The sequence below is a fragment of the Balaenoptera physalus genome (assembly GCF_965194825.1).
Source record: "Balaenoptera physalus genome assembly, chromosome: 19".
In the NCBI taxonomy this organism is placed as follows: Eukaryota; Metazoa; Chordata; class Mammalia; order Artiodactyla; family Balaenopteridae; genus Balaenoptera; species Balaenoptera physalus.
Window position 1 is genome coordinate 4,544,049 of NC_138900.1, and position 20,786 is coordinate 4,564,834.

Genomic DNA, 20,786 nt, shown 5'->3' on the forward strand with positions numbered 1-20,786 from the left:
CTGACAGAGAAATTAAGGAAACACTTCCATTTACCTTTGCAACAAAAACAACAAAATAACTAGGAATAAACCTACCTAAGGAGACAAGAGAGCTGTATGCAGGAAACTATAAGACACTGATGAAAGATATTAAAGATGATACAAACAGATGGAGAGATACACCACGTTTTTGGATTGGAAGAATCAATATTGTGAAAATGACTATACTACCCAAAGCAATCTACAGAGTCAATGCAATCCCTATCAAACTACCAATGGCATTTTTCACAGGACTAGAACAAAAAATTTCACAATTTCTATGGAAACACAAAAGACCCCGAATAGCCAAAGCAGTCTTGAGAAAGAAAAACAGAGCTGGAGGAATCAGGCTCCCTGACTTCAGACTATATTACAAAGCTACAGTAATCAAGACAGTATGCTACTGGCACAAAAACAGAAATACAGATCAATGGAACAGGATAGAAAGCCCAGAGATAAACCCACGCACATATGGTCACCTTATTTTTGATAAAGGAGGCAAGAACATACAGTGCAGAAAAGACAGCCTCTTCAATAAGTGGTACTTGGAAAACTGGACAGCTACATGTAAAAGAATGGAATTAGAACACTCCCTAACACCATACACAAAAATAAACTCAAAATGGATTAAAGACCTAAATGTAAGGCCAGACACTATAAAACTCTTAGAGGAAAACATAGGCAGAACACTCTATGACATAAATCACAGCAAGATCCTTTTTGACCCACCTCCTAGAGAAATGGAAATAAAAACAAAAATAAAAAAATGGGACCTAATGAAACTTCAAAGCTTTTGCACAGCAAAGGAAACCATCAACAAGATGAAAAAACCCTCAGAATGGGAGAAAATATTTGCCAATGAAGCAACTGGCAAAGGATTAATCTCCAAAAATTTACAAGCAGCTCATGCAGCTCAATATCAAAAAGACAAATAACCCAATCCAAAAATGGGCAGAAGACCTAGACATTTCTCCAAAGAAGATATACAGATTGCCAACAAACAAATGAAAGAATGCTCAACATCATTAATCATTAGAGAAATGCAAATCAAAACCACAATGAGATAGCACCTCACACCAGTCAGAATGGCCATCATCAAAAAATCTACAAACAATAAATGCTGGAGAGCGTGTGGAAAAAAGGGAACCCTCTTGCACTGTTGGTGGGAATGTAAATTGATACAGCCACTATGGAGAACAGTATGGAGGTTCCTTAAAAAACTAAAAATAGAACTAACATACGACCCAGCAATCCCACTACTGGGCATATACTCTGAGAAAACCGTAATTCAAAAAGAGTCATGTACCACAATGTTCATTGAAGCTCTATTTACAATAGCCAGGACATGGAAGCAACCTAAGTGTCCATCATTGGATGAATGGATAAAGAAGATGTGGCACATATATACAATGGAATATTACACTGCCATAAAAAGAAATGAAATTGAGTTATTTGTAGTGAGGTGGATGGACCTAGAGTCTGTCATACAGAGTGAAGTAAGTCAGAAAGAGAAAAACAAATACCGTATGTTAACACATATATATGGACTCTAAAAGAAAAAAAAATGATCAAGAAGAACCTAGGGGCAGGACAGGAATAAAGATGCAGACCTACTAGAGAATGGACTTGAGGATACGGGGAGGGGGAAGGGTAAGCTGGGACAAAGTGAGAGAGTGGCATGGACATATGTACACTACCAAATGTAAAACCGGTAGCTAGTGGGAAGCAGCCATATAGCACAGGGAGATCAGCTTGGTGCTTTGTGACCACCTAGAGGGGTGGGATAGGGAGGGTGGGAGGGAGGGAGATGCAAGAGGGAAGAGATACGGGGATACATGTCTATGTATAGCTGATTCACTTTGTTATAAAGCAGAAACTAACACACCATTGTAAAGCAATTATGCTCCAATAAAGATGTTAAAAAAATAAAACAAAAAACAAAACCTTAGGCTAATACTAACGTGAACTGGTTCAAGAACTTTGAGATATATGTCTTTGAATGGCATTGAACGGCCTTGCATCTTCATTAGGGCTATTGTATCTGTCCCTGTCATATGCAAGAGACATTAAGTACTATATTGAAATACGTTGCTCTAAATTACCGAAGTCAGAGGTCTATGTAACTGTTATATAAACAAGGAGAACCCAGCTGTTATAATAGGAAAAATGTTTTTTCCTTTGCCATGTTTCTGACACTCATGGAAAAAAATCTGCAGACACCGTCAACAATTTTTAGGGTCATGATTCGACAATAAAAGCAGTAATTAGGGCTTCCCTGGTGGCGCAGTGGTTGAGAATCTGCCTGCCAATGCAGGGGACACGGGTTCGAGCCCTGGTCTGGGAAGATCCCACATGCCACGGAGCAACTGGGCCTGTGAGCCACAATTACTGAGCCTGCGCATCTGGAGCCTGTGCTCCGCAACAAGAGAGGCCGCGATGGTGAGAGGCCCGCGCACCGCGATGAAGAGTGGTCCCCACTTGCCGCAACTAGAGAAAGCCCTCTCACAGAAACGAAGACTCAACACAGTCATAAATAAATAAATAAATAAATAAAAGAACGTGAATTTCTAAAAAAAAAAAAAAGCAGTAATTAAAATGTCAGATGCAGGTAACATTCAAAACTTTAATATGTCCTAGCATCCTCTCTCCTATCAGCTGAGCCCTGTTAGAGACAAGTAGGAGAGGAAGTACTCTCACTTCCCCTCAGAGTTCCTTCCTCTTCCTCATTCCAAGGTTTCTATTGGTTGATTTGGTTCACTAGCTTCACTACTCGCTGGTCTTGGCTGGTGTATAAAGCTGCAACACAGTAGTAGTTTTAAAGATATTTTAATTTTTATCCCTAGAGAATTTGGCAGGACGATTTACCATAAAACATATAAATGATCACCAGTCCTGGAAATGCTCTGGAGGTGGGGTTTAGTGAAATCCATGTCCCTCCCTTTTCTCAGATCCCATCCCTGTATTGGTCTCCAAGCCCACCCCAGCAAGCTACCTTGGGATACCTGGCCACAGTCTAGGTGCTGCACTTGATGGCCATGGTCATGCCCAGAGCCCACCCCCTGCACCAACAGGTAATGGCAGTGCATGCACGGTTTCCAGAAGACCTGGAAGAAGATGGAGAGGATGGGGGTGGTGGTCACACGTTATGCAAGTGTTTCCATCTTTCTGGTTCAGACTTGACATTTGTGGCCCTCTCAGTCACAAACTGTCCACATGGATAATGGGGGATGTCTCCAGACGTTAAAATTCCCACAGTAGTTTGTCCCACAGGAGCCCCAGCTTCACCATGAGATGTTCTCAGCTGCAGGTCCTAGAGGTCTGCATCCACCTCATGTTAAAATCACTCTGAGGTTGATCTCCTTTAGTTGCCTTTCTGCCTTGAGGCTGTGTGGACACTGCCTGCTGTTGGGGAAATATAATTTAAAATGAAATATTTTCCCAGATCAGAAAACCTCTTTGCAAAAGCAGTAGAGAAATGAAAGGGTTTTTTTTTTAATTGAATAAGCATTAAGCCAGAATGTGATGTAAATCACAGGCAATCTGCTGACACTAAAGAGTTTGCAAAATCAGAAACAAATCACAAAAAAATAAAAAATAAAAACAAATCACAATTTTATAGCCAAGCAGAAAAGTCTATTGCTTACATGTTCCCAAGATAAACAATAGCTAGTCATGAGGTGAGAGTACTTGACCTCACTATTTGTAACACACAGTTCATGCTGGATTCATTGGTAGTTGGGGTGACCATCTTTTGTCCAGAGGAAAAAACAAATTTCTCGTAACTTTATGACAAGAGGTAATTTTGCAGCTTGGAGCAAGTTTCCAGGAGATGGAAGTTAGACTCCCACCCTTTGAGGAAAAAAGCCCTCAAAATGGAGTTCAGGGGCTTCCCTGGTGGTGCAGTGGTTAAGAATCCACCTGCCAATGCAGGGGACACAGGTTCGATCCCTGGTCTGGGAAGATCCCACATGCCATGGAGCACCTAAGCCTGGGAGCCACAACTACTGAGCCTGCACTCTAGAGCCTGCGAGCCACAACTGCTGAAGCTCATGTGCCACAACTACTGAAGCCCACGCACCTAGAGTCCGTGCTTGGCAACAAGAGAAACCATCTCAATGAAAAGCCCACGCACCACAACGTAGAGTAGCCCCCACTCGCCACAGCTATAGAAATCCCGCGTGTAGTAACCAAGACCCAACTCAGCCAATAAATAAATAAATAAATAAAATCTATTTTAAGACAAAAAATGGAGCCCATATTGCTAAGAGAGTTACTTAAAATGGACCTGGCAGAAGTTAAAGAAGGCAGGGCTTAGGCACATTCTTGGGGGTTGGGGGGAGGGGGAGGTGAGAACCATGAACTTTTGAACTAGGCCAAACCATAAATAGTCCAAAGATTCTACAAGAATAATCTGGAACTTGTCACAGTAACAGACGTCTACCTCCCACTAGTGATAATGGGGGCCAAAATTTGCCACACCAAAATGTCTCTTTGGCAAGCAGGTTATTTCAAGCTGAAAAGAATCAGTACCCAAAAGGCTCAGGAAAAAACACTGACCTTCTTCCTAACTGCCTAAAAGAATGTAGATAGAGGGCCTTTTCCTGGAATAGAGATATCAGCAGAGAGATCTACAAAGAATATGGACTAGGTATGGTGGGGGAAACTTGGCAGGGCCTAGAGATCAGAGTTCACTGTGTCCCATTGTCTCTCCCTGGCCCAGCAGACATTTGTTTACCAAACATTTGTTTTTCCCTCTTCATGTGAATTGCCTCAAAACACTACTACCAACATCTTTTGTCTTTAGCTGAAGATGGCATTTAAGGTGAGGGCTAAGTCCATTTTGGCAAGTCACTCAGTTTTCCTGGGCCTCTCCCATATATACATGTTATTAAAACCTAAAAGAACCTAGATGGTTAGAGGAAAATTTCTCCCTGCCGACAAGAGCCTTTAGCAACCAACCATGTATAAATACGAATAGCTTCAGCTTGCGAGTGCTAATCATAATGCTTTCAAAACAACTTTTTCAACCTTTTGGGTTTTTGCCTTTATCAACCCCTGCCTTTTCTCTCCTCCTTGGAACACATTTTCAACTCCTACTCAAATCTTTTGTCTACCAAATTACAATTCTCAGACCAAAAATAAAGCTTTTCTTTGCAGCTCTGCTGTGAATTTTGTTTGACACATCCCACAGAACCTGGGAGATAGGGGTGCTATCTTCTTTGATATTCCATTCCAAAGAGAAGGATCCTAGGTCCTTGGAAGACATTCTTGGGTTATAATGCCAACAAACGATCTATTCGTTTTCAAAAGGATTTATATACATGTCAAAGGAAGGAGAAAGTACAGGTTTTCTAAAGTTTCCTAAAGCTCTAAGAAAAATATGAAGAGGGATCTCTTCCATTATTTTCAACAGGGAGAATTAAGTCTCTTATTTTTAATTTGTATTTATCTCTATATTGCTGAGTAATTTTCCTACTTAAATCTCTTCCCCGACCTCCAACACACATCCCTTGTGCTGTTCAAAGTCCTTACTTGGAAGATGGTTTCATGCCCTTCAAACTCTCCCAGGATCCTTAAGGGCAGCGTCTGCTGTAGTGCTCCAAGTGCAGACCTAGATGCTGCATCCTTTCCCTGGGCCTGGAATTCTGTAGATCACAATCCTTCCCTGAGAGTCCTCATCCTCAAGTTCTCCTGGGTAGGGACCTGCCTCTCCCCAGAACTTCCCTTGGCAGCCATTGGCTTGGGAAGTCCCCTAACCCCTGTGCTCAGAGAGGTGACAGGTTCCCATTCTGTGATGAGTCTCTTGTGTCCCATGTCACATCAAATGACTGTGCTGGGTGTTCCGATTCCAATTCCCACCGGAAGTTCCAATTCCCACTGGAAACTGTCCTTCCCAGTAGGGGCGCATATTTATTCCATTCCTGTTTCCCAAATTTGACCTGAAATTGATTATTTTTCATTTTAACTTTCAAAGTACTTCTCCTTTTAAATGTATTTTGTCGGATTCAGATTATGAGGTTTCTATGATTTTCTAATTCTTATTATATATTGAAAATATTCACATTTATTTATATGTAGTATATCATTTTACTCCAATTTTAAAGTTCACTTGGTAAAGATGTCCAAGATATTCACAACTTACTTTAACCAGTTTAGCCTAATACTCAACAGCCTAGTTTCTTCCCTTAATTTGTTATATTAGTGAAAATTTTCCCTCAAGTTTCTTTGCTCTTTTCTACACATGTTGAATGATTCCAACAGAGCCCATCTGTTCATGTTGGAGGAATTGCTCAGAGCTTATTTCCATATTTGACCTGCTTTTATATTTTCTAGCACTAATAACTAGGTCTCAACTCAACATTTAAAAAAAAAATTACTGTGACTTTATAGAAAAAAAAAATGTCTGTGTTTAACCACTGAAGAAGTTTCCTTGGCTCAGGCACATGAAAACATCCTGGAATTTTTAGAGTTATGGTCAGAAAACCAAACCCAGCCTGCATGCCCCTAGAGGGCAATGGGCTTTTCATTGTTGGAAGATTTTTGATAACTGATTCCATCTCCTTACTTGTCGTTAGTCTGTTCAGATTTTGTTTGTGATTCAGTCATGGTAGGTTGTATATTTCTAGGAATTTACTTTTCTAGGTTATCAAATTGGTTGGACTGTTCATAGATCTTTTGTATTTGTTATTTGTTGTAATATCTCTTCTTTCATTTCTGATTTTGAGTCTTCTTTCTTAGTGTAGGTAAAATTTTACCAATTTTATCTTTTAAAAATCCAGCCCTTAGTTTCCTTGACCTTTCTTTTTTTTTTTTCTGGTCTCTATTTTATTTATTTCTACACTGATCTTTGATATTTCCTTCCTTCTACTAACTTAAGCTTAGTTTTTTTCTTCTTTTCCAGTCGCTTGAGCAGTAAAGTTAGGTTTGAGATTTTTTTTTAGTGTGAGTCAAAAAGGATCTTGCTGTGATTTATGTCATAGAGTGTTCTGCCTGTTTTCCTCTAAGAGTTTTATAGTGTCTGGCCTTACATTTAGGTCTTTAATCCATTTTGAGTTTATTTTTGTGTACGGTGTTAGGGAGTGTTCTAATTTCATTCTTTTACATGTAGCTGTCCAGTTTTCCGAGCACCACTTACTGAAGAGGCTGTCTTTTCACCACTGTATATTCTTGCCTCCTTTATCAAAAATAAGGTGACCATATGTGCGTGAGTTTATCTCTGGGCTTTCTATCTTGTTCCATTGATCTATATTTCTGTTTTTGTGCCAGTAGCATACTGTCTTGATTACTGTAGCTTTGTAGTATAGTCTGAAGTCAGGGAGCCTGATTCCTCCAGCTCTGTTTTTCTTTCTCAAGATTGCTTTGGCTATTTGGGGTCTTTAATGTTTCCATACAAATTGTGAAATTTTTTGTTCTAGTTCTGTGAAAAATGCCATTGGTAGTTTGATAGGGATTGCATTGACTCTGTAGATTGCTTTGGGTAGTATAGTTATTTTCACAATGTTTATTCTTCCAATCCAAGAACATGGTATATCTCTCCATCTGTTTGTATCATCTTTAATTTCTTTCATCAGTGTCTTATAGTTTCCCGCATACAGCTCTCTTGTCTCCTTAGGTAGGTTTATTCCTAGGTATTTTATTCTTTTTGTTGCAAAGGTAAATAGAAGTGTTTCCTTAATTTCTCTTTCAGATTTTTCATCATTAGTGTATAGGAATGCAAGAGATTTCTGTGCATTAATTTTGTACCCTGCTACTTTACCAAATTCATTGATTAGCTCTAGTAGTTTTCTGGTAGCATCTTTAGGATTCTCTATGTATAGTATCATGTCATCTGCAAACAGTGACAGTTTTACTTCTTCTTTTCCAATTTGGATTCCTTTTATTTCTTTTTCTCCTCAGATTGCTGTGGCTGAAACTTCCAAAACTATGTTGAATAATAGTGGTGAGAGTGGGTAACCTTGTTTTGTTCTTGATCTTAGTGGAAATGGTTTCAGTTTTTCACCATTGAGGATGATGTTGGCTGTGGGTTTGTCATATATGGGCTTTATGTTGAGGTAAGTTCCCTCTATGCCTACTTTCTGGAGGGTTTTTATCATAAATGGGTGTTGAAATTTGTCGAAAGTTATTCTGCATCTATTGAGATGATCATATGGTTTTTATCCTTCAATTTGTTAATATGGTGTATCACATTGATTGATTTGCATATATTGAAGAATCCTTGCATTCCTGGGATAAACCCCACTTGATCATGGTGTATGATACTTTTAATGTGCTGTTGGATGCTGTTTGCTAGTATTTTGTTGAGGATTTTTGCATCTATGTTCATCAGTGCTATTGGCCTGTAGTTTTCTTTCTGACATCTTTTTCTGGTTTTGGTATCAGGATGATGGTGGCCTCATAGAATGAGTTTGGGAGTGTTCCTCCCTCTGCTATATTTTGGAAAAGTTTGAGAAGGATAGGTGTTAGCTCTTCTCTAAATGTTTCATAGAATTCGCCTGTGAAGCCATCTGGTCCTGGGCTTTTGTTTGTTGGAAGATTTTTAATCACAGCCTCAATTTCAGTGCTTGTGATTGGTCGGTTTATATTTTCTATTTCTTCCTGATTCAGTCTCGGAAGGTTGTGCTTTTCTAAGAATTTGTCCATTTCTTCCAGGTTGTCCATTTTATTGGCACATTGTTGCTTGTAGTAATCTCTCATGATCCTTTGTATTTCTGCACTGTCAGTGGTTACTTCTCCTTTTTCATTTCTAATTTTATGGATTTGAGTCTTCTCCTTTTTTTACTTGATGAGTCTGGCTAATGGTTTATCAACTTTGTTTACCTTCTCAAAGAACCAGCTTTTAGTTTTATTGACCTTTGCTATCGTTTCCTTCATATCTTTTTCATTTATTTCTGATCTGATATTTATGATTTCTTTCCTTCTGCTAACTTTGGGGTTTTTTGTTCTTCTTTCTCTAATTACTTTAGATGTAAGGTTAGGGTGTTTATTGAGATGTTTCTTGTTTCCTGAGGTAGGATTGTATTGCTATAAACTTCCCTCTTAGAACTGCTTTTGCTGCATCCCATAGGTTTTCAGCCATCGTGTTTTCACTGTCACTTGTTTCTAGGTGTTTTTTGATTTCCTCTTTGATTTCCTCAGTGATCTCTTGGTTATTTAGTAGCATATTGTTTAGCCTCCATGTGTTTGTATGTTTTACAGCCTTTTTCCTATAATTGATATCTAGTCTCAGAGCGTTGTGGTCAGAAAAGATACTTGATACAATTTCAATATTCTTAAATTTACCAAGGCTTGATTTGTGACCCAAGATATGATCTATCCTGGAGAATGTTCCATGAGCACTTGAGAAGAAAGTGTATTCTGTTGTTTTTGGATGGAATGTTCTATAAATATCAATTAAGTCCATCTTCTTTTATGTGTCATTTAAAGCTTGTGTTTCCTTATTTATTTTCATTTTGGATGATCTGTCCATTGGTGAACGTGGGGTGTTAAAGTCCCCTACTATGATTGTGTTACTGTTGACTTCCCCTTTTATAGCTATTAGCATTTGCCTTATGTACTGAGGTGCTCCTATGTTGGGTGCATAAATATCTACAATTGTTATATCTTCTTCTTGAATCGATCCCTTGATCATTATGTAGTATCCTTCTTTGTCTCTTGTAATAGTCTTTATTTTAAAGTCTATTTTGTCTGATATGATAATTGCTATTCCAGCTTTCTTTTGATTTCCATTTGCATGGAATATCTTTTTCCATCCTCTCACTTTCAGTCTGTATGTGTCCCTAGGTCTGAAGTGGGTCTCTTGTAGACAGCATACATATTGGTCTTGTTTTTCAATCTATTCAGCTAGTCTATGTCTTTTGGTTGGAGCATTTAATCCATTTACATTTAAGGTAATTTTCAATATGTATGCTCCTATTACCATTTTCTTGTTTTGGGTTTGTTTTTGTAGGTCTTTTCCTTCTCTTGTGTTTCCTGCCTAGAGAAGTTCCTTTAGCATTTGTTGTAGAGCTGGTTTGGTGGTGCTGAATTCTCTTAGCTTTTGCTTGTCTGTAAAGATTTTAATTTCTCCGTCAAATCTGAATGAGATCCTTGCTGTGTAGAGTAATCTTGGTTGTAGGTTTCTTCCTGTCATCACTTTAAATATGTCCTGCCACTCCCTTCTGGCTTGCAGAATTTCTGCTGAAAGATCAGCTGTTGACCTTACGGGGATTCCCTTGTATATTATTTGTTGCCTTTCCCTTGCTGCTTTTAATATTTTTTCTTTGTACTTAATATTTGATAGTTTGGTTAAGATGTATCTTGGCGTGTTTCTCCTTGGATTTATCCTGTATGGGACTCTCTGTGCTTCCTGGACTTGATTGACTATTTCCTTTCCCATATTAGGGAAGTTTTCAACTATCATCTCTTCAAATATTTTCTCAGAACTTTTCTTTTTCTTTTCTTCTCTTGGGACCCCTATAATTCAAATGTTGGTGTGTTTAATGCTGTCCCAGAGGTCTCTGAGACTGTCCTCCATTCTATTCATTCTTTTTTCTTTATTCTGCTCTGCAGTAGTTATTTCCACTATTTTATCTTCCAGGTCACTTATCCGTTCTTCTGCCTCAGTTATTCTGCTTTTGATTCCTTCTAGAGAATTTTAAATTTCATTTATTGTGTTTTTCATCATTGTTTGTTTGCTCTTTAGTTCTTCTAGGTCCTTGTTAAACATTTCTTGTATTTTCTCCATTCTATTTCCAAGATTTTGGATCGTTTTCACTATCACTACTCTAAATTCTTTTTCAGGTAGACTGCCTATTTCCTCTTCATTTGTTTGGTCTGGTGGGTTTTTACCTTGCTCTTTCATCTGCTGTGTGTTTCTCTGTCTTCTCATTTTTCTTGACTTACTGTGTTTGGTGTCTCCTTTTTGCAGGCTGCAGGTTCGTAGTTCCCGTTGTTTTTGGTGTCTGCCCCAGTGGCTAAGGTTGGTTTAGTAGGTTGTGTAGGCTTCCTGGTGGAGGGGACTAGTGCCCATGTTCTGGTGGATGAGGCTGGATCTTGTCTTTCTGGTGGGCAGGACCACATCTGGTGGTGTGTTTTGGGGTGTCTGTGACCTTATTATGACTTTAGGCAGCCTCTGTGTTAATGGGAGGGGTTGTGTTCCTGTCTTGCTAGGGTGACATATGACACCTTGGCATAGGGTGTCCAGCACTGTAGCTTGCTGGTCATTGAGTGGAGCTGGGTCTTAGCGTTGAGATGGTGATCTCTGGGAGAGCTTTTGCCCTTTGATATTATGTGCAGTCGGGAGGTCTCTGGTTGACCAATGTCCTGAACTCGGCTCTTTCACCTCAGAGGCACAGGCCTGACACCGGCCTGAGCACGAAGACCCTGTCAGCCACACAGCTCAGAAGAAAAGGGGGAAGGAAGGAAGGAAGGAAGGAAGGAAGGAAGGAAGGAAGGAAGGAAGGAAGGCAGGCAGGCAGGCAGGCAGGCAGGCAGGCAGGAAGGAAAGAAAGAAAGAAAGAAAGAAAGGGAATGAAAGAAAGAGAAAGAAAGAATGAAAATAGCTATTAAAATAAAAAATAAAAAAATTATTGAAAATAAAACAATTAAAAAGTAATAAAAAAAAAGACGAGAGCAAGCAAACCAAAAAACAAATCCACCAATGATAAGCGCTAAAAACTATGCTTAAAAAAAAAAAAAGACAGACAGAACCCTAGGACAGATGGTAAAAGCAAAGCTATACGGAGAAAATCACACAAAGAAGCATACACACACATACTCACAAAAAGAGAAAAAGGAAAAATATATATATATATATCGTTGCTCCCAAAGTCCACTGCCCCAATTTTGGGATGATTCGTTGTCATTCAGGTAGTCCACAGATGCAGGGTACATCAGGTTGATTGTGGAGATGTAATCCGCTGCTCCTGAGGCTGCTGGGAGAGATTTCTCTTTCTCTTTTATTTGTTCACACATCTCCTGGGGCTCAGCTTTGTATTTGGCCTGAGGGCGTCTGTTCTTCACCCAGACAGGACGGGGTTAAAGGAGTGGCTGATTAGGGGGCTCTGGCTCACTCAGGCCGGGGGGAGTGAGGGGTACGGAATGCGGGGCGAGCCTGCGGCGGCAGAGGCCAGCATGACATTGCAGCAGCCTGAGGCACGCTGTGTGTCCTCCCAGGGAAATTGTCCCTGGATCACAGGACGTTGGCAGCGGCGGGCTGCACAGGCTCCCAGGAGGGGAGGTGTGGATAGTGACCTGTGCTTGCACACAGGCTTCTTGGTGGCTGCAGCAGCAGTCTTAGTGTTTCATGCCCGACTCTGGTGTCCGTGCTGATAGCCGTGGCTCACGCCCATCTCTGGGGCTTATTTAGGTGGTACTCTGAATCCCCTCTCCTTGTGCACCCCAAAACAATGGTCTCTTGCCTTTTAGACAGTTCCAGACTTTTTCCCGGACTCCCTCCAGGCTAGCTGTGGTGCACTAGCCCCCTTCAGGCTGTGTTCACGCAGCCAACCCCAGTCCTCTCCCTGGGATTTGACCTCTGAAGCCCGAGCTTCAGCTCCCAGCCCCCACCCATCCCAGCACCAATCCTCTGTGTGGGAATCTCTCCACTTTGCCCGCTGCATCCCTGTTGCTGTGCTCTCCTCCATGGCTCCAAAGCTTCCCCCCCACTACCCCGTCTCCGGCAGTGAAGGGGCTTCCTAGTGTGTGGAAACCTTTCCTCCTTCATGGCTCCCTCCCAGTGCTGCAGGCCCTGTCCCTATTCTTTTGTCTTTGTTTTTTCTTTTTTCTTTTGTCCTACCCATGTATGTGGTGAGTTTCTTGCCCTTTGGGAAGTCTGAGGTCTTCTACCAGCGTTCAGTAGGTGTTCTGTAGCAGTTGTTCCACATGTAGATGTATTTCTGATGTATTTGTGGGAAGGAAGGTGATCTCCATGTCTTACTCTTCCACCATCTTGAAAGTCTCCTCTTATTTTTTTTTTTTTTTTCAGGCTGTTTTGTAGTTTCCTTGTTCCTTTCTTCCTCTCTTGCTGACTTCCTTTAGGAATTGATGGTTTTCTATAGTGGTATGCTTTGATCCCATTTTATTTTTTTGTGTACCTACTGTAGGTTTTTGCTTTGTGGTTACTACGAGGCTTACATAAACCATCTCAGAAATAAAAGCCTATTTTAAACTGATAACAACTTTGATTGCATTAGAAAAACTTTAACCTTTAATTCCCTGTCACATTTTATGTTTTTGCTGTCACAATTTAACTTTTTTTATATTAACAAATATTGGAGTTATTTTTTAATACTTTTTCCTTTTAACTTTTATACTTGAGCTAAGTGGTTAACATACCACTCTATTAGAGTATTCTGAATTTAACTATATACTTCACTTCACCAGTGTGTTTTCTATCTTGGTGTTACTAATTGGCTTTCTTCAGTTTGAATTTCAATGTCCAGGGATCCTCAAAATAGCTTCCCTTAAGTTTTTTTTCTTGTGACTGAGTCATGCTTTCATGTTTCTTTGCATTCCTCATTAACTTTTGTTGAAAACTGGCATTTTAAATATTATAATGTGGAATTCTGTAAATCAGATTTTCCATTCCCTTTACGGTTTGTTTTTGCTGCCTGTTGTGGGTTGTAATTTTTTTAGTGACTTTTCCAAACTAAGTTTGTAAAGACTGTCTTCATTATCATGTGTGGTCAATGTAGTCTCTCTTCCATTAGCTTAGTAATCATATTGTGGTTTGAGAGATTTCATTCAATGCCTGGAGAAGAAACTTAAAAAAGGAGAGAGGGAGAGAGGACAGGAAGAAGGAAGGAAGGAAAGGAGGGAGGGAGGGAGGGAGAGAAGAAATTACTCTTTCAGTATTTGCAGATTGGCTCTTAGTTTTGACGCTCTTTCAATACCTAACCAGGCCATTTACCACTCTGCTTTCACCTTTACTTTCTGTGCAGCACCAGAGAAGATAGCTTATGGTTTTCTCAGGTACTTTATTTCTCAGTATATGTGGGTTATCCGAGAAGCCCTTATTCCACACACATCTTTTTTTTCTCAGCCTCCCCCCATGCTTTTGGTCTTTCCATTGCTTATTCCATTATTCCTTGCCTTAGTCTGCTGTGGCCAATACTTTGCTTTTAAGTGCTGTATGATTCTCACTGAAGTCTGCCAATGAGATAAACCTGTATGGAATTTGGAAGGCAGAAGTGGAGCAGAAAATGTTAATCTCAGGAGAACTCAGTGACTAGATAAAAACTTTGCAAACCTCCCCACCATCCCTAACTACACATTTAAGGCAGCCAGAAGCAGTAAATTATCAGACATAACCATAAACTTTGGCCTCTCCACCCACCCTGGAGTTTCAGGATGTAGTTGCCAGCAACTCTATGATCCAGCAGTCTTTCATACATTTCACGATTCAAACTCATTTTAAATTCTAGCCCTAATTTATAAATGCTTCTTACTCTCAAGTAATTGTATGTACATGTCTTCCTAACCAAACACAGGTTACAATCCCCGAGAATACTATTTTTTGTTTTCAAAGTCTAGAAATCTCAACCAGCATCACTGTACTGGTTCTGTAGTCCATTGGTCCTCCCACAGTTTCATCCCAACATAAGAATGATTGATGAAATTTTAAAGGCTAGTAAAGGAATTTTGATGCTTAAAAATATTGAACAGATGGGACAAGTGGATATCTACATGCAAAAGAATAAAGTTGAATCCCTACCTCACATCCTATACAAAAGTTAATTCAAAAGAGATCAAAGAACTTAATGTAAGAACTATAACTATAAAATACCTTGAAGAAAACATAGGTATAACTCTTCCAGACACTGGGTTATACAATGTTTTCTTAGATATAACACACCAAAAACACAAGCAACCACTCCCCAAAATAAAGTTTCATCAAAATTTAAACCTTGTGTGTCAAGGAACACTATCAAGAATGTAAAAAGACAATCACAAAATAGGAAGCAATATTTGCCAATAATATACCTAATAAGGGGATTATATCTAGCATATATAAAGAATTCTTAAAACAATCTAAAAGAGACAAATAACCCAAGTAAAAAATATGCATAGCATTTGAATACATATTGCTCAAAACAAGATACATCAATGGCCAACAAACATGTGAAAATATGCTCAAGATCATTAGCCATTAGAAAACGTAAATAAAAACCACAATGAGACACTTTACACCTGCTGGGATAGAAAATAACAACTGTTGATGAAGAAGTGGAGAAATTAATCCTCATACATCGCTGGTAGGAATATAAAATGGTGCAGCCGCTTTAGAAAAGCTTGGCAGTTCCTCACAAGATAGGTGAGTTATTCTTAAGACACAGTAATTCTACCCCTATACATATACCCAAGAGAACTGAAAATATATGTCCAAAAAAATTGTAAATGAACGTTCACAAAAGCATTATTTAAATAGCCACGGAATGGAAGGAGTTCAAAGGATTTTATACAATGAAGTATTATTCAGCCACAAAAAGAAATCAAGTAATGATACATGTTACAACATGGATAAGTCTGGAAAATTTTTTCTAAAAGAAAATATTTTCAGTGAAAGAAGGTAGAGACAGAGGCCACGTACAGATTTCACTTATATGAAATATCCAGGATAAGAACATACATAGGGACAGAAATTACATTAGTAGTTTCCAACGAGTGGGAGTGAGGAGTGCTAAAGGGTATGGGGTTTCTTAGGAGGGGGTGATGAAAATGTCCTGGAATTAGTGCTGATGGTTTTACAAAATTGTGAATACACAAAACCCACTTAATTGTACACTGTCAAGGGGTCAATTTCATGTCATGTGAATTACATATAAATAAAATGAACCAAAAATCTAATATTTACATTGAATTCAGAAAAACGTTCTGATCTACTGACTCTGGTCTGCAACACCTTGGAGATACAGGGCTTAGTATTCACTGCAACAACAGAATCAAGTGACGACGGTAGTAATAATAATGGCAAGAAGGGAAATAATTTGAGATAATTTTAAGGTAAAATAAGCATATTTTTAACCAAAATTCCAGTACGACTTCTAGGATAGCAATAGGTCTCCTGCCTCCAAATTACAAGATTTCAATTCATCATCCTGTATCATTCCAGTTCTTTCACTGCACTAAAGACATAAAAGACCCTCTTTCTTCACATTCATAGATCACCTACTTTGTACCTAACATTGTTATATGAGCACTATCTTGTGTTGTGAAAGTTTCAAAATACCTACTTTGTCGGACTTCCCTGGTGGCACGGTGGTTAAGAATCCGCCTGCCAATGCAGGGGACATGGGTTAGATTCCTGATCCGGGAAGACCCCACATGCTGCAGAGCAACTAAGCCCATGCACCGCAACTACTGAGCCTGCATTCTAGAGCCCGTGTGTCACAACTACTTAAGCCTGTGCACCTAGAACCTGTGTGCTCCACAAGAAAAGCCACCACAACGAGAAGCCCGCACACAGCAACAAAGAGTAGCCCCCCACTTGCTGCAACTAGAGAAAGCCTGCGCGCAGCAACGAAGACCCAACACAGCCAAAAATTAAAGTAATTAATTAATTAATTAATTATTTTTAAAAAACCACTTTGTCTATGTATCCTCCAAATGTTTTACTGACTATAGAGGTGAAATGTAAACTAGATATATAAATTAATTTAAAAGGTGTGAGTAAAAAAGTGGTAAGGAAAAATTTTATAAGAACGTAAAAGTAAATTTTAACACAGTTGAAAAAGAACTATGAACCATAAGCCTTATTACCATAATCTCAAATTGAGATTTTTATAGCTTTTGAAAACTTGCTCTCCTAATAAAATTATTAAATCATATTTGTTGTCTGATAAACATTTCTACACATTACTTTCATGAAACTACCATAAAAATACCACAGGCAGTTTACCTAAACAGTATTTCACAGACACTTTCAACAATTATATTGTATAAAGGATCCTATATGTGCAACAGAAAAGAATGTGTACACAATTATTAACATGAGGAAAATTGTGGTCTTTCCCAACCAAGGAGTAAGAAACTTCAAGAGTAAACATTCAGTGTTGTATTAGTCTTGAATTCATTTTTTATTATTTGACTGCTAACAGCTTTTAAGTCCCCCGCCCCTCTTCCCATTCTACCTAACTTAGGCAAGATGATTAGAAAGCCTGGGTCTCCTTTCTTTGGCACTGGTGGAAAGTTTAAACCACATTCAGATACCCTCTCTTCAGCCCCACCCATATCACCATAAAAACCCCATACCAACAAAACTGAAGAAGAGAGCCCATAATACATTAATCATGATGACTTAGATCATAGTTTTACATCTATTATATGCCACTCAAGCCCTCATTCAAATTTATACTGTATTGTCTCATAAATTCAGTGTTCTCGCTCTTTCAGGAAACTTTGAACATGAGCCTCACCCAAGGAAGGATGTTCTGCCATCTGATTAAATCCTTCCCAGAGACCTTCATGGTGACATACGAAACAACAGTAACGAAGGCATAAAATAAACAGATTTCAAAACTCAGGTTGAAAGCCATCAAACAGTTAAATAGCCTTTTCAAGAAATCTCAAATAAACACTTACTAAATTAAGATCACAGAACTTTTCCACAGGTATCCTTGTAACTTTGACAGCCATTACAGGCTTTATGATTTTGATTTTTCATTACTAAGCAGAATTTAACGTGAATAACCTCTGATAAGAACTTAGTTTCCTCTAGTATGAATTTGATGTGCAGCCTGTTGTGAGAAAATGGTGAAACAGTTTATCATATTCATTACTTCTAAGATTTTTCTACAATATAAATTCTGTGGTGAATCCTAAGGTTAGACCGTATGTTTTCTCTCTGATGTGAATCGTCTCATGACCCCAAAAGTGTGAACATTTGATAAAAGCTTAACTCATCCATTACATTTATAAAGTTTCTCTCCAGGAGGAATTCTAACACTACATAAGGCTTGATCTTTGGATAAAAGCCCTGCCATACCCATTACATTTATGTGCTTTCTTTCAAAGATGTATGTTCTGTTGGCTAGTTAAGTGTGAGCCCTACTTAGAGGCTTTGCCAAATACGTGACTTTTATATGGTTTCTATTCAGTGTGGACTCTTTGATGTCGAGTAAGGCTTGAATATGCATAAAAGGTTTTGCCGCACACATTACATTTGTGAGGTTTCTCTCCACTATGAATTATCTGATGATCTCCAATGCATGATCTTTGGATAAAAGCATTACTACGTTTATTAGGTTTACAAAGTTTCTTTTCAGTATGCATTTTCTGATGTCTAGTAAGGTTTGCAAATTGGCTAAATGCCTTGCCGCACTCATTACATCTGTAAGGCTTCTCCCCTGTATGGATTCTTTGATGTCGGCTAAGGCTTGAACACACATTAAAGGCTTTGCCACACTCATTACATTTGTGAGGCTTCTCTCCAGTATGAATTATCTGATGTATGACAAGGTTAGAGGACTGGTTAAAGGCTTTGCCACATTCCTTACATTTGTAAGGCTTTTCTCCACTATGGATTCTCTTATGCTGAGTAAGGCTTGAACGCTCCATAAAGGCTTTGCCACACTCATTACATTTGTAAGGTTTCTCTCCTGTATGAATTCTCTGGTGAATTACAAGATTTGAATGTTGACTACAGACCTTGCCACATACACTACATTTATATGGTTTCTCTCCCGTATGGATTCTCTGGTGTCTAGTGAGGTGTGAGACTCGGTTAGAGGATTTGTCACACTCATTACATTTGTAAGGTCTCTGCCCCGAATGAATTCTCTGATGATTAGTGAGATTCGAGCTTCCTCTAAAAGCCTTCCCACATTCGTTACATTTATAAGGTTTCTCTCCAGTATGGATTCTCTTATGTTGAGTTAGGCTTGAATGCCCAGAAAAAGCTTTGTCACACTCACTACATTTGTAAGGTTTCTCTCCAGTATGAATTTTCTGATGACTTGCAAGATTTGAATTCTGACTACAGCTCTTGCCACATATATTACACTTACAGGGTTTCTCTCTGGTATGGATTCTCCAATGTCTAGCAAGGTTTGCAAATTGGATAAAGGCTTTATCACACTCATTACATTTGTAAGGTCTCTGCCCAGAATGAATTCTCTGATGACTAGTGAGGTTTGAGCCTTCTCTAAAAGCTTTCCCACAATCATTCCATTTGTAAGGCTTTTCAGTAATATGTGCTCTCTGATGTTGTGTAAGTAATGAAGGATGTACAAAAATCTTCCCAGATTTATTACAAATGTTGATGCTGACACTAGGAAGAAATCTTTGAAGTGGTGGAGCAGAACAACTATTGTTGATCAACTTCTCAACTTGGTTGCATTTATAAACTTTCTCTTTGGTTTGAAACTTCTGAAGTTCAGCCAGATGAGACTGAAACCTTAATCCAACTTCATTCTCAAAACATGTTATATATGTGTTTTCTGCATAGGTTATGTTATTTTTTAGTTTTAACAAATATCTTATATATGACTTCTCATGTTTATAATATTGAGAAGTACTTTTTCTTACAGATACACTCTGCTTTAGAGGGAAATCATTCCAGGATTTGTTCTGTTGTTGATCTCTTCTACTAGTGAGATTTTTGTTATAAGTTGTAATAACTCCTTTGTAATTTGTTTCATCATATCCACAATGACCTTCAAACTCACGCATATTTTGCTGGACTTCCCTGAAATCAAAATCCTTGATGTCATTTCTTTTGTGTCTTCCTAACATCAATGTTGGGAATAATTCTCCTTTGTTAATATCCTCTTTTGGTGACAATTCCTTGATCACACATCGAGTAGCGATATCTGAAAGATATAAACAACCATAGGTTTCCTATTAACTAGAGTTGTAAAATAAATATTTTATACTGAAAACATCGTATTAGACCATAAGTAATACTTACAGTTATAAAACTCCTCAACCATAGTATGCAAATATTAGGAATACAAAGAGAATAGGATTCCTCAATAAAGAAAGGGTGATTACAGGGACTTCCCTGGTGGTCCAGCGGTTAAGACTCCGTGCTCCCAATGCAGGGCCCAGGTTCGATCCCGGGTCAGGGAACTAGATCCCGCATGCTGCAACTAAAAAAAGATCCTGAATACCACAACTAAAGATCCCACATGCCACAACTAAAGATTCCACATGCCGCAACTAAAGATCTCACAGGCCGCAACTAAAGATCCCACACACCACAACTAACACCCAGTGCAGCCCAATAAATAAATAAATATTTTTTTTTAAAAAGGGTGATTACAGGTAGACAAAATCATTTGTAGGAAAGCCTAGTTAAAACACCCTGGGATCAAACCACTCACAGTATGAAAATTTACATAGGCCCTGAAACAGGTGGTATCCTTCTGTTATCACCTCAAAGTACACACCAACTGTCAGTAGACACATGGGTGTCTCATATTTGAAGAAAAGCAATATTATATTAACATTTACTGTATAATAATTGTACCCAAATAAATGTTAAAGCAGACATTATATACTATAATGGTAAATAATCTCTAACAAACTTATTTAAGTTTGTTAGATAAGTGGCTATTCACAAGTACAAAATAAAAATAGCACTGGGAAAATAAAAAAGAACTTGATAGAAAATCATTGTAAGAATAACATAATATTGTTCTGAATTCCTATAATAAAACTATCTATACTCATGCAGAATAGGCATTTTGAAAAACCAACCACTCGTGTATGACAGTCACAATACATAAAAGATACTGAAAACCCATTATCTATAAATCATAATTTAAAAAAATCAAACATTTTAGAAACCC

At 38.6% G+C, this 20,786-nt stretch overlaps 2 protein-coding genes and 1 long non-coding RNA gene across 3 annotated transcripts in view; 1 reads left to right on the top strand and 2 right to left on the bottom strand.

The window, feature by feature from the left end:
* Positions 1-20,786, top strand: part of LOC309648353 — a 351,118-nt gene that overhangs the window by 269,033 nt on the left and 61,299 nt on the right. The window lies entirely within an intron of this gene.
* LOC309648210 (zinc finger protein 677-like) overlaps positions 1-20,786 on the bottom strand; it is a 205,574-nt gene that overhangs the window by 39,690 nt on the left and 145,098 nt on the right. The window lies entirely within an intron of this gene.
* The window catches only part of LOC309648115 (zinc finger protein 525-like), a 219,054-nt gene continuing 209,778 nt past the window's right edge, over positions 11,511-20,786 (bottom strand). The window contains exons 4-5 of the mRNA XM_082436261.1: positions 19,662-19,805; positions 11,511-13,747 (exon numbers count right to left, since the gene is read on the bottom strand). Of these exons, the coding sequence (XP_082292387.1) occupies positions 13,737-13,747; positions 19,662-19,805 (155 nt within the window). The 3' untranslated portion in view covers positions 11,511-13,736. The remainder of the gene's footprint in view (positions 13,748-19,661; positions 19,806-20,786) is intronic.